Source organism: Phoenix dactylifera, chromosome 15, assembly GCF_009389715.1.
Source record: "Phoenix dactylifera cultivar Barhee BC4 chromosome 15, palm_55x_up_171113_PBpolish2nd_filt_p, whole genome shotgun sequence".
NCBI lineage: Eukaryota > Viridiplantae > Streptophyta > Magnoliopsida > Arecales > Arecaceae > Phoenix > Phoenix dactylifera.
This window is the reverse complement of record NC_052406.1, coordinates 2112101-2134449: the sequence shown is the minus strand read 5'-3', so window position 1 is coordinate 2134449 and position 22349 is coordinate 2112101. Positions and strand designations below refer to the sequence as shown.

Below are 22349 nucleotides of genomic sequence, written 5' to 3'. Positions count from 1 at the left end.
TTCTCCCTAACAAACCTCAAACAAACTCCCATCCAGAATGTTCCCAGGAGAGTTATAAAACCTCTGTCTCACCTCCTCTTGTATATACGAAAGCATGAAATGTAATCTCATCATCTCCTTCATCCACTCCTCTCTCCTTCCTTCTTCTCGAACGTGTTTCAGTAACTGGCACTTCAGTGCCAGCTACTGTTCACTATTGTGCCAGGGTATAATAGTCTAGATTAATAGCTATTTCAATAGAAACTTGAGGAAAGGCAGCTCTTCAAGGGGTGGGAGGAGTTCCAACTCTTTGCAATTGCTCAAAGTAATGGATTCTAGCATGGCGAGATACCGAGTTTCCAACCAACATGGAGGACAAGCACCACTGTAGCCAATAATTTTCAGATCTGCAAGGCAAAAATGGGGTCGGAGGCCATCAATTACATTTGCTGCCACCTCAGAAGTGCTACTCGAATTTGTATCCCATTGCAGCACTAGTGTGCGGAGATGCTCTTTATTATGCAACTCAGCCTCCCTAGCATCTTCACAGCTTCTCACATTCTCAAGATTCTTGATGTGTAGCTCGCCACGGAGCTCCCTCAAGTGCTTTAACTCACCTATCTTGCAGCCATTCCCCTCCCTGACATGGAATTTGTCCAACTCCTGGAGGGAAGTAAGTTTTCCAATCTTAGCTATTGTGGGAATTGCTACCGACGGTAGGATCAGATGTCGCAAGTTAATCAGGCTTTTCATGCCTTCACCTATTCTTTTTGTAGAAGGATCCAAGCATAGAACAATCATGGTCTGCAGGTGATAGAGCTTGTACACTGATTTAGTCAATGGAGTTGTATCAACAATCTTGTCAAGATGCAAGTATCGGAGGTGTTTTAGATCACCAATTGCATTCAGAGACCTGTGCTTGCATGTGGCAGATGACTCTAATTTCAGAACCCTCAAGTTTTTGAATCCTTTGAGCACCTTATTAACCATAACATCCCATCTGCGATCATGACCATGAATCCATAGGACAAGAGTGTGCAAGTTTTTTAACCGAGGCACCTTGCTGAGCACAAGCGGATCATCAACCATGATAGATAAGTGACGAAGGGTGGTTGGGATATCTCTTGGGTTGGGCTTGCTGTAGTCAACTCCCAAGCATTCATCCTTGGAGACAGAGCATACGATTTTATGTAGTAGATCATGGATGACATAGTATGTGGTATTCGTACCAACCCAGTGGAGAGCCCAATCGAAGAAAGTTTCCGTAATAGACTATCGAAGGACTCACACCCTATATCTTCTGGGCTTCTCTTCTTATCCTTAGACTGCTGGATTTACCCTGCGGCCATCCACATACGGACCAACTCATCCCTTTCAAACAGATAGTCTTGGGGAAATATACTACAGTATCTAAAACAACGCTGTAGCTGTGGTGAAAACTGAATGTAACTAAATCTCAGTACTGGCTGGAAGTCCTCATTCTGTATTGAATTGAAAACGCCATTTTCCAAGACCTCTTTCCAAAACTCAAAGTTCAAGTTAGAATTCAACATTCCTCCCACAACTTTTGCCCCCAAAGGAGACCCCCATAGCTTCTTCGCTATTTGGTCGCCAATCCGTTGAAGTTTTCCATGATCATCAGGGTTCACACCAGCAAATGCATGCCTCCTGAAAAGTAAGAGATAAGCATTCCATTCTATGCCTCACAACTTCACTGGTTCCTCAGTTCCATCCATTACTTTACAATCATTTCTTCAACTAAATTCATTCTAGTTGTTAACAAGATCTTGCTTCCCTGCTTCCCCTTTTTCAAAGGAGCCACCAGATCCTCCCATTTCTTCCTATCATCATCATTCCACACGTCATCCAAGACTAACAGAAATTTACTGGACTCTAGCTTCTCTGTAAGAATCTCTTGAAGTGTACTCAGTTCTTCAGCTTGAGGGTTTGTTCTGGTTGCAGCCCGAACGATCTTTTTCATTATGCCAGCCGCATCAAAATTATTGGAAACACAGACCCGCATGCTGAGGTCAAAACTCCCTTTGCCTTCCCTGTAGACATGTTGTGCTAGAGTAGTCTTTCCCATCCCAGCCGCACCAACTATTGGGAGAACTACGACATTCTTAACATTGGACCCATGCTCACAGCTTTCAGGCATCTTCAACCACCCAACTATCTTTGTCATCTCTTTTTCTCGCCCAAACACCTTGTCTTCAGTCACCAAGCAGCCACTCTCGGGAGGTACAATCTGCTGCCTCCTTGCTCCTTGTTCGTTTAACAGATCATGAAGTTTAAGGAAATCTCCAGCAGAATCAGCAACATGATCTAGATTTTTGACAGCTCTGTTCAACTTCTTCTTTAGATGCCTACCTTGTTTAAAGGCAAAAGCGGTACACCTGATAATTTTCTTAGTGCGATCAGAGGCAGTGGGACGCACCTTTTTTCCTCGACTCTTCACTTTTTCCTTGAGCTTGTAGTATTCCAACTCATCCAGCACATCCCTGGCCTCATCCATCGCATCTTTCAGCTGCCACAGCCACGCTTCCTCTGCCGGGTTACAGCCATTGATGACCTGCAACTTCTTGACCCTCTCCACCACTGCTTGGATCCGTTGAAGGGCGGCATGTAGCTTCTTCAATTGTTTCTTCATGCTCAGCCACACGGGCCGCTCCTTTATGTAGGAGATGGCCAAACCAAGCAGCTGACTTGTTGCAGCAGATGCAAGCCACCCTGCGATTACCAGTTCTGGCCCCATGGTGAAGAAACCACTTCTCCTTTCTCAGAGCTTCTCTCTTTTTCTTGGATTGCAAATAGAGAAGAAAGCATGGATTCGCTCCTAGTTTCCACATAAAATGGACCACCGGCTCAATTGACTCGAAGTAAACTGATAACAACGAGCACCACCTAACCACAGTCTTAATTTTGTATCAAGGAAAGAAGGCATTGACGCTTGCGATGTCTGTTGGGATGGTAAGACGGCCATAAGGTTGTCGTACATTTGCTCAACCACCCCAACATTATTCTCAAGCACGCTATTAATTAGACAAGCAAGGATTTGTTTATCTTTTCTACATGTGCTTTACGATCCTTTTATCTCAAGCACATTGGATCTACAAGCAAGCAAGCAAGAACTCAATAAGAAATAAAATGCAGTTGACCCTCTTCTTCTCGTAGATGAGAGGAAGGCAGTTTCCTCTAAACCTATTAAATATTGATTGTGTAATTGTTATTATGATTCCAAAATAAGTTGCATATGAAACTTTGCAACTATATGAAATTTGATTGATCGTTGGAATTCTGCTAGTAACTCGATGATTGAATCATCCAAATGGAATAAAGTGTGTAAAACTGAATTTGTTGCACTCTCCACTGTAAAATTTTAAGCGATAGTATAAAAAAAAAAGGTGATTTATGTATGTATGTATATGTGTATCACCGATTCTTAGTTTGACTACTTGTGGATCCGGACATGATTACATGATATTTAGTGGTGGCAAATAGAAAATTAATTAGATTATATTTGCTTCAAAAAAGAAAAATTAGTGTTTGAAGTACTAAAATTAGATTTTTAATAATTTATATCTTGTTTATTTTTCTGCAGATATGAAAAGTTTCAAACTTCAATTTAGTGTCAAGATGATCCAAGGTAGTAGGAGACTAAAAAAATCTGGCCTGTATTTCTTCCAACAATTAATGTGCTGATAATTAAAATGATTGGAAAGTTTAGTGGAAAGAAAAAAATTAATTAAATTATATTATAAAAAATTCTATGCATGGTTTGTTTTAGTTTTTTAGTGATGCACAAAAAATTTCCACTCAAAAAAAATCAGGTACATGCATAAAGTAAAAATAGATAATTATTAAATACATTCCATTTATAACATACATTTGTATCTAATCCAAGATATGCAGCTAATTAATGCGGGAGATTCAAAATTAAACACCGCCATTCAATGTATCAAATCATTTCTCCTAATTTATTTTCCACACAAATAGTAAATTATTATTTTAATATACTGCTTTATTTTAGCAAATTAAACACTGCATCCCAATTTAATCTATCAAAACTTTGCTATTAATTAATTATCTGCAAAAATAGTAAATTATTTTTTATGTAGTGCAAGCTTGATTTCTCCCCCTCTGCCACCAGCCTTGGCCTATATATACCGACCTTCTAAGCTAGAGCCCCACCACCACCCCACACACACACACACACACACACAGAGAGAGAGAGAGAGAGAGAGAGAGAGAGAGAGAGAGAGAGAAGCTATTGCTTGCATTGCATGCATGGCTATGTTTCTGATGGCCTCTGGGGTGGCCTCCCAGAATGGATGGGATAACGCTTTTGCGACGTTTTATGGTGACATGAGCGGCTAAGAAACCATGCGTGCGTTATCGTCTTCATTCAATATATATTGCTTATGCATTCTATCCTTATATAAAATCTTGGTCCAATATATAACCACCGTTTTGCTCCAAAAAAGATCAATATATTTGCAATCACGAGCCAATATTTGATTTTTTGTATTTGATCCGAGGAAGGGAGATAAAGTTATTGTTATAGTCATATTATTTTCATAATAGACATTATTTTTAACATGCATATTTTTTAAATAGCATATCTATGAGGAAGTTGATGAGCATGGTGGCTGAGTACATTTTTTACTAGACGTAACCTACTTTGACTCAGCAGTGCTACAAGACCATGCATGGGTATTTTTTTTATTCGATCACAATTGCTTCAGCAGTCTTGTCTTCATAATTTTTTAATTTTGAGTATCGGTGCATATACATGTATATCATGCAGACAGGGATGTGTTTCCATTCCTAAAAGTATTCTCATCATGGTGGTGATCATAAAAAACGCTAACCAAGGAGTGTAAATGCATTCTTCTTGTGGTTACATATATTGACATGGTAAACTTGTCTTTACAATCTTATCTCATCGATTAGTATGCATAAAAAATAAAGAGTAATCATATTGACATTGATCTTTGAATAATGTGACATGATTTCTGTCTTCTATGTAATCACAAAGCCTTGTCAGTTTCTAGAGAATTATGGAAGACCTTCCATTTGCTCCGGTAGAAGATTAATTATAAGTTCAATATAAGGAAGGAGGATTTTTTCTGCGCACATAGAAGATAAATATCAGCATTATTTATTGTCGGATTTCACTGCATCACCGAATACCTTTTTGTTACTCAATTCTTCGTGTGATTGATCTGGAGGAACTGAATACTTCTAAGTTCTCCTTGTTTCTGCTTTCTCTTCAAATTTGACTTTGTAATTCATCTCAATTGAATAAATTTTGGGTGGCCAAGCTTTTTATTCCTCTTCTTTACCATCATCCCTCACTGACCAACAGAGGGAGCATGCGGCTACGGCGACCTCTTCAAGCAAGGCTACGGCCTCAAGACGGCGGCACTGAGCACGGCCCTCTTCAACGATGGCCTCACATGCGGTGCATGCTTCCAGCTCCAGTGCGTCAACGATCCCCGGTGGTGCGCGCCGGGGACCATCACCATCACCGCCACCAACTTCTGCCCCCCGAATGCTTCCAAGCCGGGCAACAATGGCGGTTGGTGCAATCCTCCTCGCAAGCACTTCGATCTCTCGATGCCGATGTTCACAAAGATCACCAAGGACTACCACGCCGGGATCGTCCCGGTGCGGTTCCGAAGGGTCCCATGCATCAAGAAAGGTGGCGTAAGGTTCGAGATCAAGGGCAAACCAGACTGGATCTTGGTGTTGGTGTATAACGTGGGAGGGGCCGGGGACGTGAAAGCCATGCAGGTGAAGGGGTCGAGAACCGGGTGGATAACCATGACCAGGAACTGGGGCCAAAACTGGCAGACTCGACGGCACTTGCTCGGGCAAAGCCTGTCATTTCGAGTGACAACGAGCGATGGAAAGATGGTGCAGTCCGATGACGTGGCTCCTGCGAACTGGAAATTTGGCCAGGTATTTGAGGGGAAGCAATTCTAGATGAGTCATAAGGAAAATTGACGTACATTTATAGGATTATTGTTCTTTCCTTTTGGATTTGGAGCAACAAAAGAGTGTATCGCATTATTCTGCTATAGAGTAAGCCTTTTATAGATATAGTCTAAGCCTTGTGGAATGATTTGTCTTGCAATAAAATGATCTTTCTCATCAAAAGGAACTTAAGTAGGTTATAGGAAGAATTGCTAGAAAGCTAGCTAATATCAGTCGTAGAATCTAAGAGGTGTTTAGTGAAAAAAAAAAGAAAACTTGTGATCATATAATGAGATTGTCCCGACTCCTGAACTACACAAGAAACTGGATCGATTTTTCTTGCTCAGAGAAAAGAAACAGAGTATATATCGTTGCTAAGGAAAATGCATGGAAAGATATGTACAGTGTCGATGCTATCTCGATTTCCATTCTCACCAGGTATCTCAGTTGTTGTCCCTTATCAATCAGCCTGTGTCGCCAAAACAGAAACGATGGGCTTGATTAATGAAAATTGAGGCATGCATTCGGTGTTGTGCAAGTCTGACATGGGACTTTTTTCATAAACTTTTTTTTTTTGCACTCCTTATGCAACGAAATTGGATATCACTTGCCAAAAAATAATAATCTCTACACTCTACTCAAGCAATTAACAAGCAAAATAATCAAGCAATCCATACACAAGAGGCAACACAATTTTTTAACGTAGAAAATCCTTCGATGTGAAGAAAAAATTATGAAACTTAGTTCAGCCAAAACTTCTACTATTTAGAATAATAGGATTATAATAAATTCTCTCTAGTTCAAATAGAGGCTGCACAAATATCAACAAGATTTAATCTTGCCTTCCACAATAAGAATATTCTTCACCAATAAGGAGGATTTCAACAATAAACAGCAAAATAGAGAATGGATCTCACCAAGTGTTGATGCTTGAAATAAACAATGGAGAAGACTTTTTAAAGATCCAAACTATTCAATCTGTAGCTCTCAATGCCGGAAATAACATACTGAGATTTTAGCCAAGTCTGGATAAAATCAACCATCCGATCATCCGACAAAGTAGCACCTTTTCTTTTTTCTCTTCTTCTATGTTTTTCTTTTTTCTCCACTATTTTTGTGGACCCCGAGACGCCCGATTTTCTGCGATTACCTCAGCCCCAAGCCAGATATTTTGAAACTGCCTTCTTATCCATTTTTTAAATTTCAAATAATGTGGGTTTCACATGAGAAGGGACCATACCAATGAATCTTCCCTTTCCGACTCATTTAGGGGGTTCCACCAAGCTCACTTTCTCTCTACAAGCAATAATTTTTTTCATAGGCAAGGTTTTATCATCAGTATGGATTTTTTCAAGATACAGTAACTTAATCTCCAAAGCATCCTGAATCCAATGATATCTCACATCAATGTGCTTGGATCTCGAATAAAATATTGGACTCTTTGAGAGATGGATGACACTTTGACTGTCACAATAAAGCATATATGTCTCTTGTTCCTAACCTAATTCTTATAGAAAATTTTTCATCCACAAAAGTTATTTACGAGCTTCTATAACTGCAATATACTCGGCCCCCATAGTGGATAAAGCAACACATTTTTATAACTTAGATTGTTATGAAACTGCTATCCCTAAAAAATCATCAAGTACTTTGACGTGGACTTTTTAGAATCTATATTATCAGTCATATCTGCATCTGTGTACCCATCCAACACAGGTTTACTATTACCAAAACAAAAACAGTCTCTAAAAGTGCCTATGAGAAATCTGCGAATCTATTTAACGACTATCCAATATTTCGTACCATGATTAAAAAAAAAACCAACTTATAACACCAACTGCATGAGCAATATCGGACCTTATGCAAACAATAGTGGTTCTAGAGGGGCGTGCTCAACATGTTCATCTAGCATATCATTGTCAAGTGCGGGTTCATCAACTGTGTTATCATTATCTTTATGTACATCTTTTCTATTGTTATCATTTATCATGGTTGGATGCACTAGACCCAGATCAACATAATTTCTACTGACAAACTTCGTCTCCTCAACATTTTTAAAATCTTCGATAGTCTGGTCTTTTAAAAACACAATATCTTTGCTTCTGATAACTTTTTATCAATTGGAACCTATAATCTATAGCCAAACTCTTTATGTGCATAACTCAGGAAGATACACTGTTTAGATTTGCCATCAAGCTAGGATCTCTCATCTTTAGGAATGCAAATAAATGCCCTACGGCCAAAAACTCTCAAGTGATCATACGACATATCTTTTCCAATCCACACTCTTTCTCATTGCTTCACCCCAAAAGGATTTAGGTAATTTAGCATGCGAGAGCATACACCGAATTCTTTCACAAATAGTACGGTTTATTCTCTCGGCAACAATATTATGTTGAAGCATTTTAGAAACAGTTTTCACAAGTCTGATGCTATGTCTCGACAATATTTCTCAAATAGACCTTTGTAATCACCATTATTATCTGCTCGAATACGCTTCAGTTGTCTTTCCATTTCTCTTTCAACACTAGCATGAAAATGTTTGAATACATCGAGCACCTGGTCTTTAAATTTTAAAGCAAAGGTCTATACTTTTCAAGAATGATCATTAATAAAGTAAGAAAATATAAAATATCATCAAGAGTTTTAGCATCCATAGTGCAAATATCAGTGTGAATTAAATCCAAAACACATGATTTTCTATATGAAGGGGATTTCTGAAATGCAACTCTATGTTATTTGCCAGCTAAACAATGAGTACAAGTCTTTAGGGCGTATCTTTTATAGAAAAGAGTTTTTTTTTTTGTCTAGAATATGTTAAATCCCTTCCTGTTCACATGTCCAAGCCGCTTATGCCATAATTCAATGGAGGAGTCTTTAACTGCACTCCCTCTTGCATAATTTTTTTTTGGTTCACCACCATCATCCTTGCTACTTTAGGCCTATACTTTCTCCAAGAAAGTCATAAGTTAAAAGGTAATGGTTGCTAAGGTCCCGTTAGCTAAAACATATAATCCTAAAATACTTCATCATATATGGAGCACTTATGGTTGTCAAGTTACATTTGTTTCACTTCGCAACAACCAACATGGCCGCTATCAGCTCCTCAGGGAGATTTTAGGGAATCATATATACGAGTCTAGCAATCATCAACCTTCCCATTAAAGTTGGAGAGAGATTTATGATGTATTATTATTAACTAGTAATAATTCTAATCTCTATATCGTATCTTTGTTAACTAAGTCACGAGAAGATATGAAATCAAAAACTTTTTTTTAGATGGTATGAATTAAGGACATTTCACATATATGCTATAACTTGAAATTTTAGGCTATTAAGTAAGATATTTTTTTTGTCTGTCTTCTAATTTGTATCAATCTTCCTTTTTCTGTTTGTCCTCTTGCTTGCTGATCTTTTTTCAATTGGCTGTTAAATTGCAGGCTCAAAATTGCCAATTGCACTTGTTTATTAATTATTTTCCTTCAGGTTAAGTGAAATACAGTGGGCAGCTTTTATTCTTTTATGTGTAAGGTGCGCAATGGCTCAACTTGACCCTTTGTAAGTCTAATATATTATTTGTTCTTTTATGCACTGGATGCACCATGACTTTTTTTTTTTTTTTTTGCTAATGCGGATGAATCATACCCGACGGGTACGGATACACCCAATAAAGTCAAAAAATAGGATACCTCGGAGTGCCAAAGGCAACTCTCCATCTCCAGACCACAAAGTGCCTCCGGAATGACTAGCTACATACGCAACCACCCAATCTGCCGCACCATTGGCTTCACGGTAAATATGCTTGGCCTGAACGGCCCCTCCATCTCTAACCATAGACCAAATATCTCGGAGCAAGGGATGGTCGCTACCGCCACCCCGAGGTCCCCCCTGGATCCAACTTATAACGGTGGCAGAATCACCCTCCAGGATGATAGACCTAGTCTGTAACACGCACCGGGCATGGCAAAGGCCCACCCAGGCAGCTATCAGCTCCGCACTCGGTACCGAGGTGTCAAATAACTGACTACCCCCGGCAGCCACGACCCTCGCAAACGGGTCCCGAATAACGAAACCCGCGCCTCCCCTAGTGCCACCGTCCAAGACTGACCCATCAAAGTTGATCTTGAGGAAACTCGGGGGTGGGGGCTCCCAAGTGAAAAACACCGTGCGGGAAGCTGCCGAAGCAGAGTGGGAGCTCCAGATGTCCCGAGCTATCAAGCTCCCTCCAACGGGGGTGATGTGACACAACTCTGCCGCCTGACAGCGGGCACTCTCGACCACAAATCTCGGCGACATATGTCGCTCGCCGAATGTACGAGCGTTCCTAGTCAACCAGATCTGGTAGGCAGTACAGCTCGCTCGAACCACCTCCTGACTAAGCGTCGGGGACTCCGAGCCCTGACGCATGGACAGTAAGAACTGGTCCCTGCAGCTCCAAATCAAGTGTGGGACCCCTGCCAGGCGCCAAGTATCCCTCGCCCATGACTTAATTGTTTATGAAATCTCCCTCACTGGAATGTACTAAATTTTTTTGTGTGTGTGTTTCTAAGTCACTGGAGTCCTAAGATTCATGGGTTTTTATAATATAGCATGAATAATGTAAGTGTTACATGAGCTCTATGATTGTAAGTCAAAATGTCCGGTACAATGGTTTGCAGGCACCTCATTCGTGTTGTAGTCCAAACAATGGCCAAATGGTTGCCAAGGAAATTGCTTTGATTGTGGTGACATATATAACTCTATTAACAAGCTAATCCACTATGGATTCTATTATATCTTACTTCAATACTGCCTTACTTATTGGGTTTTGTTGATGCTGGATTGTGGCAATAAGATTCACAAGTACCTGTCCAGCACTGATCTTTCGATTAAGAAGTTGTCATTCCAAAGGCTTGGCAAGAAAATTGCTCAAAAAGCACAAGGTTAGGCTTTAGGGATAATATGATGGGTGTTTCCTATTGATTAAAGTATTTACAATAATATATCATTCTATTACTCTAATTTTATTTTTTTAAAATAAATATCTGGTCATGAAAAATTTCACGAGGCACCTTCTATCAATATATTAGTGATGGAGCGCACCCTTAATTGAGAATACAGAACAAGGAGTACTTTAAGATATTTTACTCAGAATTTTTGAATGCAGCCTTTTATATTTATGCCTTTATAAATATCTAAAATTGCATGTATACCCTTACAAATTTAATATTTATATGAATATGCTTATAAATTATTATTTTTGCATGTATACTTTTATGAATATCTGAAGTTGTATTTATACCATTGCAAATTTACAATATACATGTATATCCTTATAATATATTTCTTTTCATGTACATACTTTCACAAATTGTTTATTTACATGTATATTCTTATAAATTATTATTTTTACATGCCTGCTTTCATTTAATTAAGATTATACATTCAACAAAAATATATAAGGACATAATTATTAAAAAAATAATTTATAAGGTACATATGAAAAAAAATAATTTATAAGGCTATACATATAAGTAGTAAATTTGCAAGGGTATACACATAATTTTAGATTTTTATAACTATATAAATACAAAAAGAATAGTTTACAAGGTTATAAATGCAACTAGTAAATTGGTAAAGATATTCTTATAATTTCAGATATTTATAAGAGTATAAATACAAAAAGAAAACATAAAAAACTCTTCTAAATAACATCATGCTACTTTTATTTTAATTAGTTAAAATCAGTTATAATATTTCTGAAGTCATCTGTTGGATTATGCTCATACCGTCTTTGTATTACAGTTACTAGATATCAACGAACTATACAAAATATAAAAATTTTAGTTTTATTTTATGCAAATCTATTTTGGCACTTTAAGAGCATGAATACTGTATAGACTTCTGATCAACATGAACTCTTGATCGGTCTCCCCTTGCCATCAATGCCAAGTTTGTATGTGCAACATTCCTTTTCTCAGTGGAATCCAGTATGCTTTCGCAGATTCAAATCTTACATTCATGCTTCTTGTTGACCTAGCCGTTATTTGTTCATATAGTTTGATGATATCAACGAACTCTTATAATGCTCCCCTTCAACTGTCACATTCTCTTTAAAACTACATTTGTTTTGGAAGACAGGTTACAGTTGCGTTACTTGAGCACCGATTATAACCAGAAACGAGCTTTATTGAGTTGCCAGCTACGTGTCCGAAGTGAAGATCTGGCCTGGACCTGAATGTTCCAGGTTGGATCCAGGTCATACTTGTCTTGATCCGACCCGAACAACCCGTTCGGTCTAAAATACTTTTAATAGACCTTGGGTCTGTGTCCAAAATCAATACGAGAACATAAAACCAAGTCCAATCGGGATCAAGCATGCTCAATCCAACTCAACCCATTTGCAGACCTAATCACAACCTATTGTGATTGCAAAAGGTTGCCTGGCCCTTGAAGCATGTAGCATGACACTAAAGTTTAAAAAAAAAAAACTTGGAAAGTAATCAACTGCTCATTTGTATTGGATATTTAAAAATTTAAGCTCACTGCACACCATTTATCTTGAACATCACTATCCTGCTTATTCACTTCATGGCTCAACACTAGATTTCATGAACTGATAATGTATATTCTAACTAATGCATCATGCTTAATCTAAGATGGGGGAAAAAACCAGAATTACAACATCTCTCCAAGCCTTCTAAGTTCCAAGAAAGAACTTCATCCAAAAGAGAGGAAGTCGCTGAAAATCGCAATACAGTAGCACGGTGTGACAGGCCAAAAGTAACAAAATATATCCCTGTAGCTTGCGCCATCTTCCTTTACCCATCACAATGATTTATTTTCTAGATGAAATAAATGCTTGCCACCCATAGAAGACAGATGATAAATTAGACGAGTATGAAAGATAATTTGCTAGTAAATTCTCCTAAGCTGCGTTCAAAACTGATATTTCATCCTTCAGGGTTGAATTATAAGTAAGGGCTGCAAAAGGTGGAGGATAAGAATTTCAGATAGAGGGAAAGAGAATAAAAGGGTAGAATGGTTTAGAGAGGAAAGCATATGCGAAAGAAACATACCGTATCAATGCTAACTGGTTTTCCATCCTCTGCGAGTATCTCAACTACAGTCCCTGATTGATCAGCCTGCATGATAAAAAGGGGTAAAGGGGGTCATGTATCCAGTATGCTTGAATTCAATGCATGCATTTAAATCTGCATGTGTTTCATGTGACTTGAATTTATTAATTGCTAGAGTTAAAACTTCTGTCCATTGCTCAAGAAGTTTTTAAGTCCATTGCTTTCACAATTGATTTAAACTCTAAATTAGGTTAGTTGTTCAGGTTTTGACCTTGGTAATAGGGCAATTGTATTCATTTACGCATACTATTGCTTTCATTTTCTTATGAATAATCAATCTAACACTATCCAAAACAGAAAAGAAAAAGAAAATACGTTCATATACGACTTAGGCGCCTGTAGTATTTTAGAAGTTCCACTTTAATGTCACCACTGTACTAGCTGAAAAACCAGGACACCAGAGAACTATTAAAGAAAGATTATCTCTCTGGATAAGAGAGTTCGAGCTGAGAATGCATCTATGCAATGACCATTAAATCCAAACCATCAAAAGGCGATAATTACATCTAACAGCATTAAAATTAAATAGAAATATTACGAAACTTTGCATAAGTGCAGTGATTGGATGAAGTTTCGGTGACAGGAAGATTACCTCAATCTCATTCATCAATTTCATAGCCTCTATGATGCAAACAACCTGCCCTTTTTGCACCTTGTCTCCAACCTATGTTATAGAGACGGTTAGATGGGTAATAGAATGCCAAAGCATAAGTACAAAGTCCAGACGCACATGCACAACATTTGATGCACCATTTCCACAGCAAAAGATGTGCATTATGAAAGTAACATGCATAAGCCTGACATATTTACAGATGCAGGCACCTATGTACGTAATATATGAATAGCATCTTAGTTGGCAAACTGTGTACAAAGCAAAGTGCAGAACTAAACAAAAACTTTAGAATCCAATGGGAACCCAAAGGAGGATTACCTTCACGAATGGTGGTTCCCCGGGTCCTGGGCATCGGTAAAATGTTCCAGCCATGGGGCATTTGAGAGGAGGAAGAGATAAGTTGCTCCCTCCCTTTGTCACAGGAGGAAGAGATGGTGCTGGGGCTGCTGGAGATGGACTTGCAGTTGTGGGAGGTGGAGTGGCATAAGAAACTGGAGAATGAGGTGGAAGCACAGCTTGTGCAGATTGCATCATTACAGGAGGAGCAATAGGAGCTGGCTGTGGCAGAGCTTCTTTTTTCCTTATTATAAGTTCAAAATCTTTCCGTTTTAGCTGCAACTCTGTTATATCTTTTGAATCCACCAACCTGCTTGGACAAGAAAAGGAAAGGAATATATACAACTATATCTACAGATTACATTAGATCATTCTCCTTACAGCTTCAGATCATCTATAAGGAAAGACCAGGATATATAAGTCCCATGCTGAAAGCCTGTCAAACCCAATTAGCAGGGGTTTCCCTGAGGTAAGCTCTCACTGCGTGTGATGGATAGTCTGCTGCAAGTACTCCTAGAAACTGGATTCAAAAATCAAGGCCATAGGGGCTGGTGAGAGCTTCCCACAGTGAGTGGTGATCCAATGGCAGGGAAAAGGTTTATTACATCTATCACTGGTTAGAATGTGTTGTGATATGAACCTCTATGACTGCCATCCATGTACTAATTGAGAGTACAAGTTTTCATGTCTTTCAAATTTCTCATGCTCTTTACTTGAGACTGGTAATCTCCATCCCACCCTCTCCTTTTTCCTGTTCATTGTTTGTTTTTTCTTCATTTATCCTATTTATAAGTGTTTTTGGACTAGTCTTCAATAGTCTATTTCATGAAGAACAAGATAAGTCTTAAATTTTCTCCATTTTTAGGGAAAAACAGTGACAGAGGTTGAAATTCTTACTTAACAAGCTTGGAAGCTTCAGCAATATATGCAGAAATCATGGAATCTGGCGCAGCAGTTTGGCTAGCAGATTCCTTCAGAGCATCAGCTTCTTTATCTTTTGATGATAAATTTCCTGACTTGGTTGATGTCCTTGCAGAAGAACTTGAAGAGCCATCAACACCAACCTGACAAGAAAAATATGGTTATACAGAAGGAGACTATGTTTTTTATTATATGAAATTCAAATTATGATCATCGATACCTCCTGAACCTGGGCCTTTAAAATGAGGGAGTGACACCGATTAGATCCCTGCAGAAGAATTAGAAATCTCTAGTAATATACTAAAATCAGATAAGAGGAGGAAAAGTTTCAACAAAAAGCTTTCGCGCTGCGACCTGAAAGGATTTTCATGGTCTTTTACGTGAGGTTGCATAGAGTGCAAATTTTACTATTTTAGGAACTTTTTTCATTGTTCTTATTGCTAGGCAAGTGAAAGAAGAATCATAGTTCTCCTAGGAACCCATTTGGAGTACTAGTGCAGTCTACGGTTATAAAAAGAGAGGAATTTGCTGGGGACTAGTTTCAGTCTTTGCAGACATTAATAATATTCTCTAGTTTTCTTCTCCTCCAGCTCTCTATTTTCTTCCAGTTTACCTTTATTGATTCGGGATTGATTAATAACCTCCTGGAACATCATTCTGTTCCTTTTGCTGAAATAATCAGCAGAGGATACAGAAAATAAAAGCTGAAATTAATTTTTCTGATCTAGGTTTTCTGCAAAAGGTTTGATCAAGGATGATACAGCACCAAGTTTATGAGACTGCAATGGCAGTATAAATGTCTGGTAGCAATATAGCATTTGTATTTAATTGGTCTTTGCCCATTATCATCATAAGGATTTTGCATTATTAATAAAGTATTAAAAAAATGTACTCGAGATGCATCTACCCATTATTTCCATATTCAAGAAACACAACCACAAAACAGAAATAAGCCCAACCATCAAACAGAAAATGCATATCCTTATCACATACATTTATAGCATATTCTTGCTACAAAATCATATTAACATATTGAGATTGCAGAGCATATGTTTCTACAAGTGTTGAGCAATATTTGATTAGGCCATGATAGAATCACTAGCAAAAAGAGAAGAAGAGGCAAAAGTATGCAAATAATGGACCAAACAGACAAAAACCAGATGCAACCACATGCAAGTGTAGGTGGATGTAGATATTGGCTTTGTTAATGCAACTGACAAGTCCCAAGTTGCTGGTTTGTGCACATTCAGCATTAGCTTGCTAATGTGAAAGACTAAAACACAAGCTTTTTCTCTTCACCTTTGTTCAATAGTAAGTGTAAAGAGAAAACATTCACAGCAGAAAACCCCACATAACAAGCGGGTTTCTTAGGATATCAGCACATATTCTAGTCGCATTTTTTCAGTGATTTGAGATATAGCCCTTGATCATGAATTTAAATTCCTTCCTCCCACCTCCCCCTCTTTGCATCAAAATTGCACTCCCAAGAATCTCACCCCAAAACTCCTACATAGTCATATCACAGCAATTCCCAAGCATTAGCTATACCAAGTGAGCATAATATACAACATGGAACCATCATCTGTTTTTCCTGCTTCTGCTAAACGAAAGTCTTATTCATTAAAATCCTTAGGGAAAATATATGTGCCGTAACAGCTCCAGTTGGGGAGCTTAACTCATAAGGAAGATAATTCAATACAACATTAAACCAAGTGTACAAGACATAGTACAACGCATTAGTTTGCAAACCAATGAGCTACTCAGTGTGTGATCAAAAGCATAATCTCTAAAGAATCATCAATTAGTTGATCCTCCGACAAGTTTAAAGTAATATTAGTTACTTCTGACCCACCACAACAATAATTTATCATTTTAGTCTTTCTTATCAAAATTTGAGTCACTATGCTCACAGAAAATGTTGGTCTTCTAATGCAAAACTTTCAAGTTCAATATTGTTAACTTTTATATTAAGGTCACATGAATATTAATCATTCATTAATTCTTTTCTGAAACTCTCTCAAAACAGATTTTTGCCGAGTCCTATTTCCTACACTCACCCAAAATCGTAAAGCAAATGATTTTCCCACGAAAAACAAGAAAGTAAAAGTTCAAAGAAGGAAGACAAACGACTTTTTTTAATCCAAGTTAGCAGATACAATCAGACGCATCTCAATTTGCACAGACTAACTTGAACTGTTAAGCATCAGTTTCCTTCAATTGTCCAAGAATTCAGAATTCAAATCAAATCAAGTTATTGGCCCAAGAAAATGGCGTAAACTATTAGTCAGCAATGCTTACTCAACAACTATCAAATCAAGCGCAGAAGATTTTCCTCCGCCCATCAGTAAATGGCACAGTCACAGGGTATTAAGAAATATTAATTAAAAAAAAGAAAATACAATAATAACCCTTAAGAATAGTTCAAAATCCTCGAAACCATCGCCTAATCCAAGCTTTCATTCAATTTTCTAAACCATGGCACCCAAACAACAGCCGAATCCAATGGAGCAAAAACCAAAGTAACCGAGACAAAGAACTGACCTTCAGCAACGGAAACCGAGCGGATCTTGCGACCATAGGGCTCCCGGGCTTCGAAGGCGAGACCATTGGAATCAGCGATTGCTGCGGATTCTGACGCCACGCGGCATGCGGGGCGACCACGGAGCACTTAGGGCAGGGAACAGAGATTGACGCCATGGCACTGGAGCTCTGAGATCGAAGAAGAAGGGCAATCCAAAGGGAATGGAATGGAGAGAGCCAAAACCCTAGCCCTCCAGAAGAAGGTGAGATCGAAAGAAGAGATAGGGAGGGAGGGGAGTTAAGAAAGGAGAAGATGGCGGAGAGAACGAAGAAGAGGAGAGGAGGGTGGGTGATGAAATCTCCGCCCTCCGTTCGATGGAACCAAGAGCTAGTGGGGGATGTGGGACCCGCTCGCCTTGTGGTTTCCGCCCTTTTTTTTTCGGTCTGTCAAGAGCGGCACGTGTGTCGGATAGCGAGATCGTGGGTTTCGATGGTTCTGGGCCGTCCGATCAGTTCCTCCGCTGCCGTCCGATGATACGCGACGGGAATTATTATGGGACTACTACTAAAGCTGATGACAGTTAGGGCTCGTTTGGTTCGCAGGAAAAGGAGGGGGGAAAGTGTGGTCAACGGGAAAGTAATGAAATGCCTCTTGTTTGGTTGGAGTTTTCAAAGGAGAGAGATGGGAAAGTTGTATTCCCATAGGAATATGATTCCCACATTTCATGGGAAAGTCTTTCCCATGAGAAACATGGGAAAGTTACTTTCCCATGAGGTGGGAATCACTCCTTTTTTATTTTTTCCCAAAAAGACCCTTCAGCATTAAAGAAGCATTAAAGACCTAATTTTTATTAAGGGCATAATAGGAATTATACATAACTTTCCTAGGAAAGTGGATGGTCAACCAAACATAAGCACTTTGGAAATTTGTCACTTTCCCATGGTTAACCAAACATGCCAAAAGTACTTTCCTAGGTATCCTCTTCCTAGGAATATGATTCCCAGGAATCATATTCCTAGGAGGGAAAATACTTCCCGCGAACCAAACGAGCCCTTAAATAGAGTGGAATTTGGATAACTGGACGATGGGGTTTGGTGGCCTACCCGAACACACAAAGAGTGTGCATGGTAAAATATGGCAGACTATATTGATCACAGAGGAAAATAATAAGATGAGTTCTCTGATTATTAATTTGGGTGAAACATTGGCTTAATAATTTTTTCCTTTTTTGTTTTTTTTTTTTTTTTTTTTTTTTTTTTGAGGAGAGGGGGGTGCACTATGGTTTAACAAAAAGAAGGAAAAATGACTGGCATCCTTCAACTTTTTACAAAAAATATTTACAATCCAAAACTTCTAATTTTTTCAATTAGATCCTAAACTTAATTTTTAGTTGCAATATAGCCTAGGCGTCCATCACTGTTGGGATCCATGAACACATGATTGTCACGTGATATAAATTCAGTTATCATATTCTCTTAATACTCTTCTCGTCTGGATTACAAGAGGTTTTAGGTAGGTAGGAATGAAAAAAAATCACGTGGCGATCATGCGACTCCTCTCCGTTCCTCTTTCTTTCTTTTTGAACAATGGTTTTCTTGATTTAGTTGAGCTCAATGAAGACAAAGAGAGGAGGAGAGAGCAGAGGGAGAGAAAGAGAGGCCCGATCTGGTTGAGTTCGGTGAAGATAAAGAAAGGAGGAGACAATGGAGGGAGAAAGAGGAATATGGAAAGCTCCACCCAAAAGTAGAGATCCTCCATGACTTCAAGCATGATCTCCGGCCAAAGCTCCGTTCAATTTCTGGCCAAAGTCGAAGGCTTCTCGTTTACTACAATTGTGGGTTGAGGGTTCCATTGATCTTCTCGTGGACCTCAGCTAATTACGGACACCAGTTCTATAGGTGCTCCATATACAAGATAAGGGGCTTCCTAATGTTTAACTAATTTTTCAAGCAAAAAGTCTCACAAATTTCTTCAATCTGTTAGCATACAAGAAGTGGAGGAGGATGTGGCTTTTTTAATAGTATGACCTTCCATCCTTATCATGTTCGAAAGAGGTGATCAGCAAGTTGATGCAAAAAAAATAAGAATATGAAAAATAAGATCCAAGTCTGCAGATTGAGGAGGGTTAACATGGTGCCCAATTACTTCCTATGCGGTCAGAGGAGGCTTGTTGGCAATAAAATGGAGTGCTGGAAGTGGGACGGAAGGGTTAACATGAAGGATTTCAGCCTATAAGTGCCCGTAGATGAAGCAATCAGGGAAGGGGCTAAATGTAACTTTTGAAACTTCTAGTGTTCAAGTGTTACTATTGTAAACTTTTGAGATATGTCTCTAATATTTTAAGAATATAATGAATGAAAATATTTGCTTCTTGGTATTAGCTATAACCTTGTCTCTTATATCTATAGACGAGAATGATATAACTTTTCTAATATTGTGGAACACATTTCAACCACTAGTGAATCCAAGTTACTTTTGGGGTTCAAATATATATATAGTAAACTTTTGGGGTCTAAGTGTTACTATTTTAAACTTTTGGGATCTGTCTCTAATATTTTAAGAATATAGTGAATGAAAATGCTTGCCATGTAATGATAGCTATGTCCTTAGCTCTTATGTTGATATATCAAAATGCTACTTTTCATAGAATCAAATTTCAGCCACTAGTGAATCTAGTTTACCTTTGGGGTCCAAATATATATACAGTAAACTTTTGGGGCCCCAAGCATTACTATTGTAAACTTCTAGGATCAATCAGTAGTATTTTAACAATACAGTGAATGGAAATTGCTTGCTATCTGGTGTTAGCTATATCCTTAAGCTTCTTCTGTTTATAATGCTTTTGACGTGGGTAGAACCACATTTTAGCTACTAAAGTCGATACTTAAGGAACTAACCAGTTGATACTCAAGGCACTATGTCTGATACTGTTGTTTAATGCCTTTGTTCCAAATGCACTCTAATAATTAAGGGTATGCAGTTTATGGAACCAGGTTATGGAATGGCATTTGGGTTTATCAGTTGATGCTTAAGGGTATGCAGCCGATACTTAAGTGCAAAGCAAATGAGTGAAACTGGGCACTAATAAAATATCCTATACTGCTGATACTTAACAATGTATTCTACTACACATCAAAAATAACCACATGTCCTAGACTCAGTAGAAATGAAACAAAAGTAAAACTTAAGCTATTGCTACTTAAGCTGCTGAAACTTTAGTTGTCTGCTACTTCATCATCCTGCTAGGCGGATGGCAATGCAGGAGGTGCCTCCACTAGGTCCAAATCTATTTCATCCAATCTATTTCAACACAGTATTTTTAATATTGCTTAAAAATAAAAACATTTTTAATGAAAATGTACATTCAGAAGAATGTTTGATAACATTATATGAAGCATTTCTTAAAGAAGAAAATTCTAAAAATTAGGAGAAGAAAGAAAATCCAAGTCATAGCTCCGGCCTTTTAAAATTTTCTAGAATCCTTCAAAACTGATCATTACCATTCATTAATCTTGTCACGTTGTGCTGCTTTTCTTGTCATCACAGATGTTTATCATTTACAAGTGGTTTGATGCCTAAGTAGCACCATAGAAACATAAGATGTGAGCCTCGGTCTTTGCTTACACACCAAACAATTTCATTTTCTCTGTGAAGAGAAGTCCTGTAAAAGGAAATAGCTGAAGGAATCATCCCCTGTGCAAAGATGTCTTCTCACAATTATCTATGAATTCTTTAGTTTTCTCGATATCTTTCTTTAAACTCTTGTATTTTAATCAATAAAAGAAAAAAAGGGTAGTATCCAATTTTATCTCATCTGAAATAGGACTGAATATTCTTTTTGCTCCCATTTTCATGGAATAAAAATATAGATTCAGGTTAGTTTATCTATACAAATGCTGCAGAAGTCAGTGTACCAGCACAACATATCTCAACAAATCTGACAATAGCCTTCAACCAGTTTATGATCTGTGCATTAACGGTGAATACTCATTTTTTCCTACTAGCAGCTTCTAACATACATCACAGAAATGATCACCAGGTCCAGATGCACATCTTAGCACAGAGACAAATTAATCCACAATTAGGAATTTGCAGCTACTTCACATAACAGAAAATGGCCCCCAACACCTATGGAGCTTCAACAAAAATGTGTAGCCATGCAGTTGGATGTTTATTATTGACAGGAATACAGGACAAAAAAATATGAGAAAACAACAAACAAAAAATTCCAGCCATCAAAGCATTAAAGATGAACATGGCTTGCAATTGAAGGCCCTTTAAGAAAATTTTTCAATACGTAATAGAAAGTAGAAACAATAAGAACTACATTAAATTTAGTATCGAAGCATATAGGTTCGGCGCCTGAACCAGTTGTAGTCAGGAAGGCTCTGGATCGGTCCCATGGCAGCAATAGAAACATCCTGCAAAACAAAAACAACAAAAGGGCGTATTGTGATGAACAGGGTTTTGGTAATGTAATTTGTTGGATTACAAAACATGCTCAAGTGACTTGCTCCAAGAGAAAGGTCCAATAAGTTGACAGACTCCATGTTAATGATGATAATTGCTAGCAATTCGCATACAGCAAGGAGCTATCAGCAACAAACCAGAACCAGTATGATAGTTACAAAGTGAAACCAAACAACTGCACTGAGATTGTTTGCGCTCAGTCATTAAATCTCATAATTTAATGTAATAAAGACTGATCAAGAACTACTCCCAGGGGAAGAGTGCAGCTATAGAGCCTTCAACTTGTTACTAACACCTGAAATGCAGGTGCATACAAACCTAGTTGGCCATGACAAGGGATCCTTACTCCAAATGGCAGCCAAGTCAGTTGAAAACTGAGTATCAGTTTACTGCTTCTATTCCTGTCCCTCAG

The 22349-nt window shown here is 38.3% G+C and overlaps 3 protein-coding genes across 5 annotated transcripts; 1 reads left to right on the top strand and 2 right to left on the bottom strand.

Moving 5' to 3' along the window:
• Window positions 1–228: 228 nt before the first annotated feature.
• LOC120113324 (putative disease resistance protein RGA3) lies at window positions 229–2734 on the bottom strand. Its single transcript, XM_039134462.1, has 3 exons — window positions 1719–2734; window positions 1318–1647; window positions 229–979 (listed from the first exon to the last, which is right to left on the bottom strand). The coding sequence occupies exons 1-3, from the start codon at window positions 2732–2734 to the stop codon at window positions 229–231; spliced, it is 2097 nt and encodes a 698-aa protein (XP_038990390.1).
• Window positions 2735–4266: 1532 nt separating this feature from the next.
• Window positions 4267–6197, top strand: LOC120113323 (expansin-A23-like). Its single transcript, XM_039134461.1, has 2 exons — window positions 4267–4339; window positions 5348–6197. The coding sequence occupies exons 1-2, from the start codon at window positions 4267–4269 to the stop codon at window positions 5965–5967; spliced, it is 693 nt and encodes a 230-aa protein (XP_038990389.1). The 3' UTR covers window positions 5968–6197.
• Window positions 6198–12432: 6235 nt separating this feature from the next.
• On the bottom strand, window positions 12433–17800 carry LOC120113239 (biotin carboxyl carrier protein of acetyl-CoA carboxylase, chloroplastic-like). 3 transcript variants are annotated; one of them, XM_039134081.1, is made up of 7 exons: window positions 17488–17798; window positions 15167–15214; window positions 14923–15089; window positions 14008–14335; window positions 13669–13740; window positions 13017–13082; window positions 12433–12921 (listed from the first exon to the last, which is right to left on the bottom strand). In XM_039134081.1, exons 1-7 carry the CDS (start codon window positions 17641–17643, stop codon window positions 12898–12900), a joined length of 861 nt encoding a protein of 286 aa, XP_038990009.1. In that variant the 5' UTR covers window positions 17644–17798; the 3' UTR covers window positions 12433–12897. The 3 variants fall into 3 exon arrangements, with proteins under 3 accessions (XP_038990009.1, XP_038990010.1, XP_038990011.1); XM_039134082.1 differs by having other exon boundaries at window positions 12643–12921; window positions 15167–15181; window positions 17488–17800; XM_039134083.1 differs by lacking the exon at window positions 15167–15214 and having other exon boundaries at window positions 12643–12921; window positions 17488–17799.
• Window positions 17801–22349: the final 4549 nt, after the last annotated feature.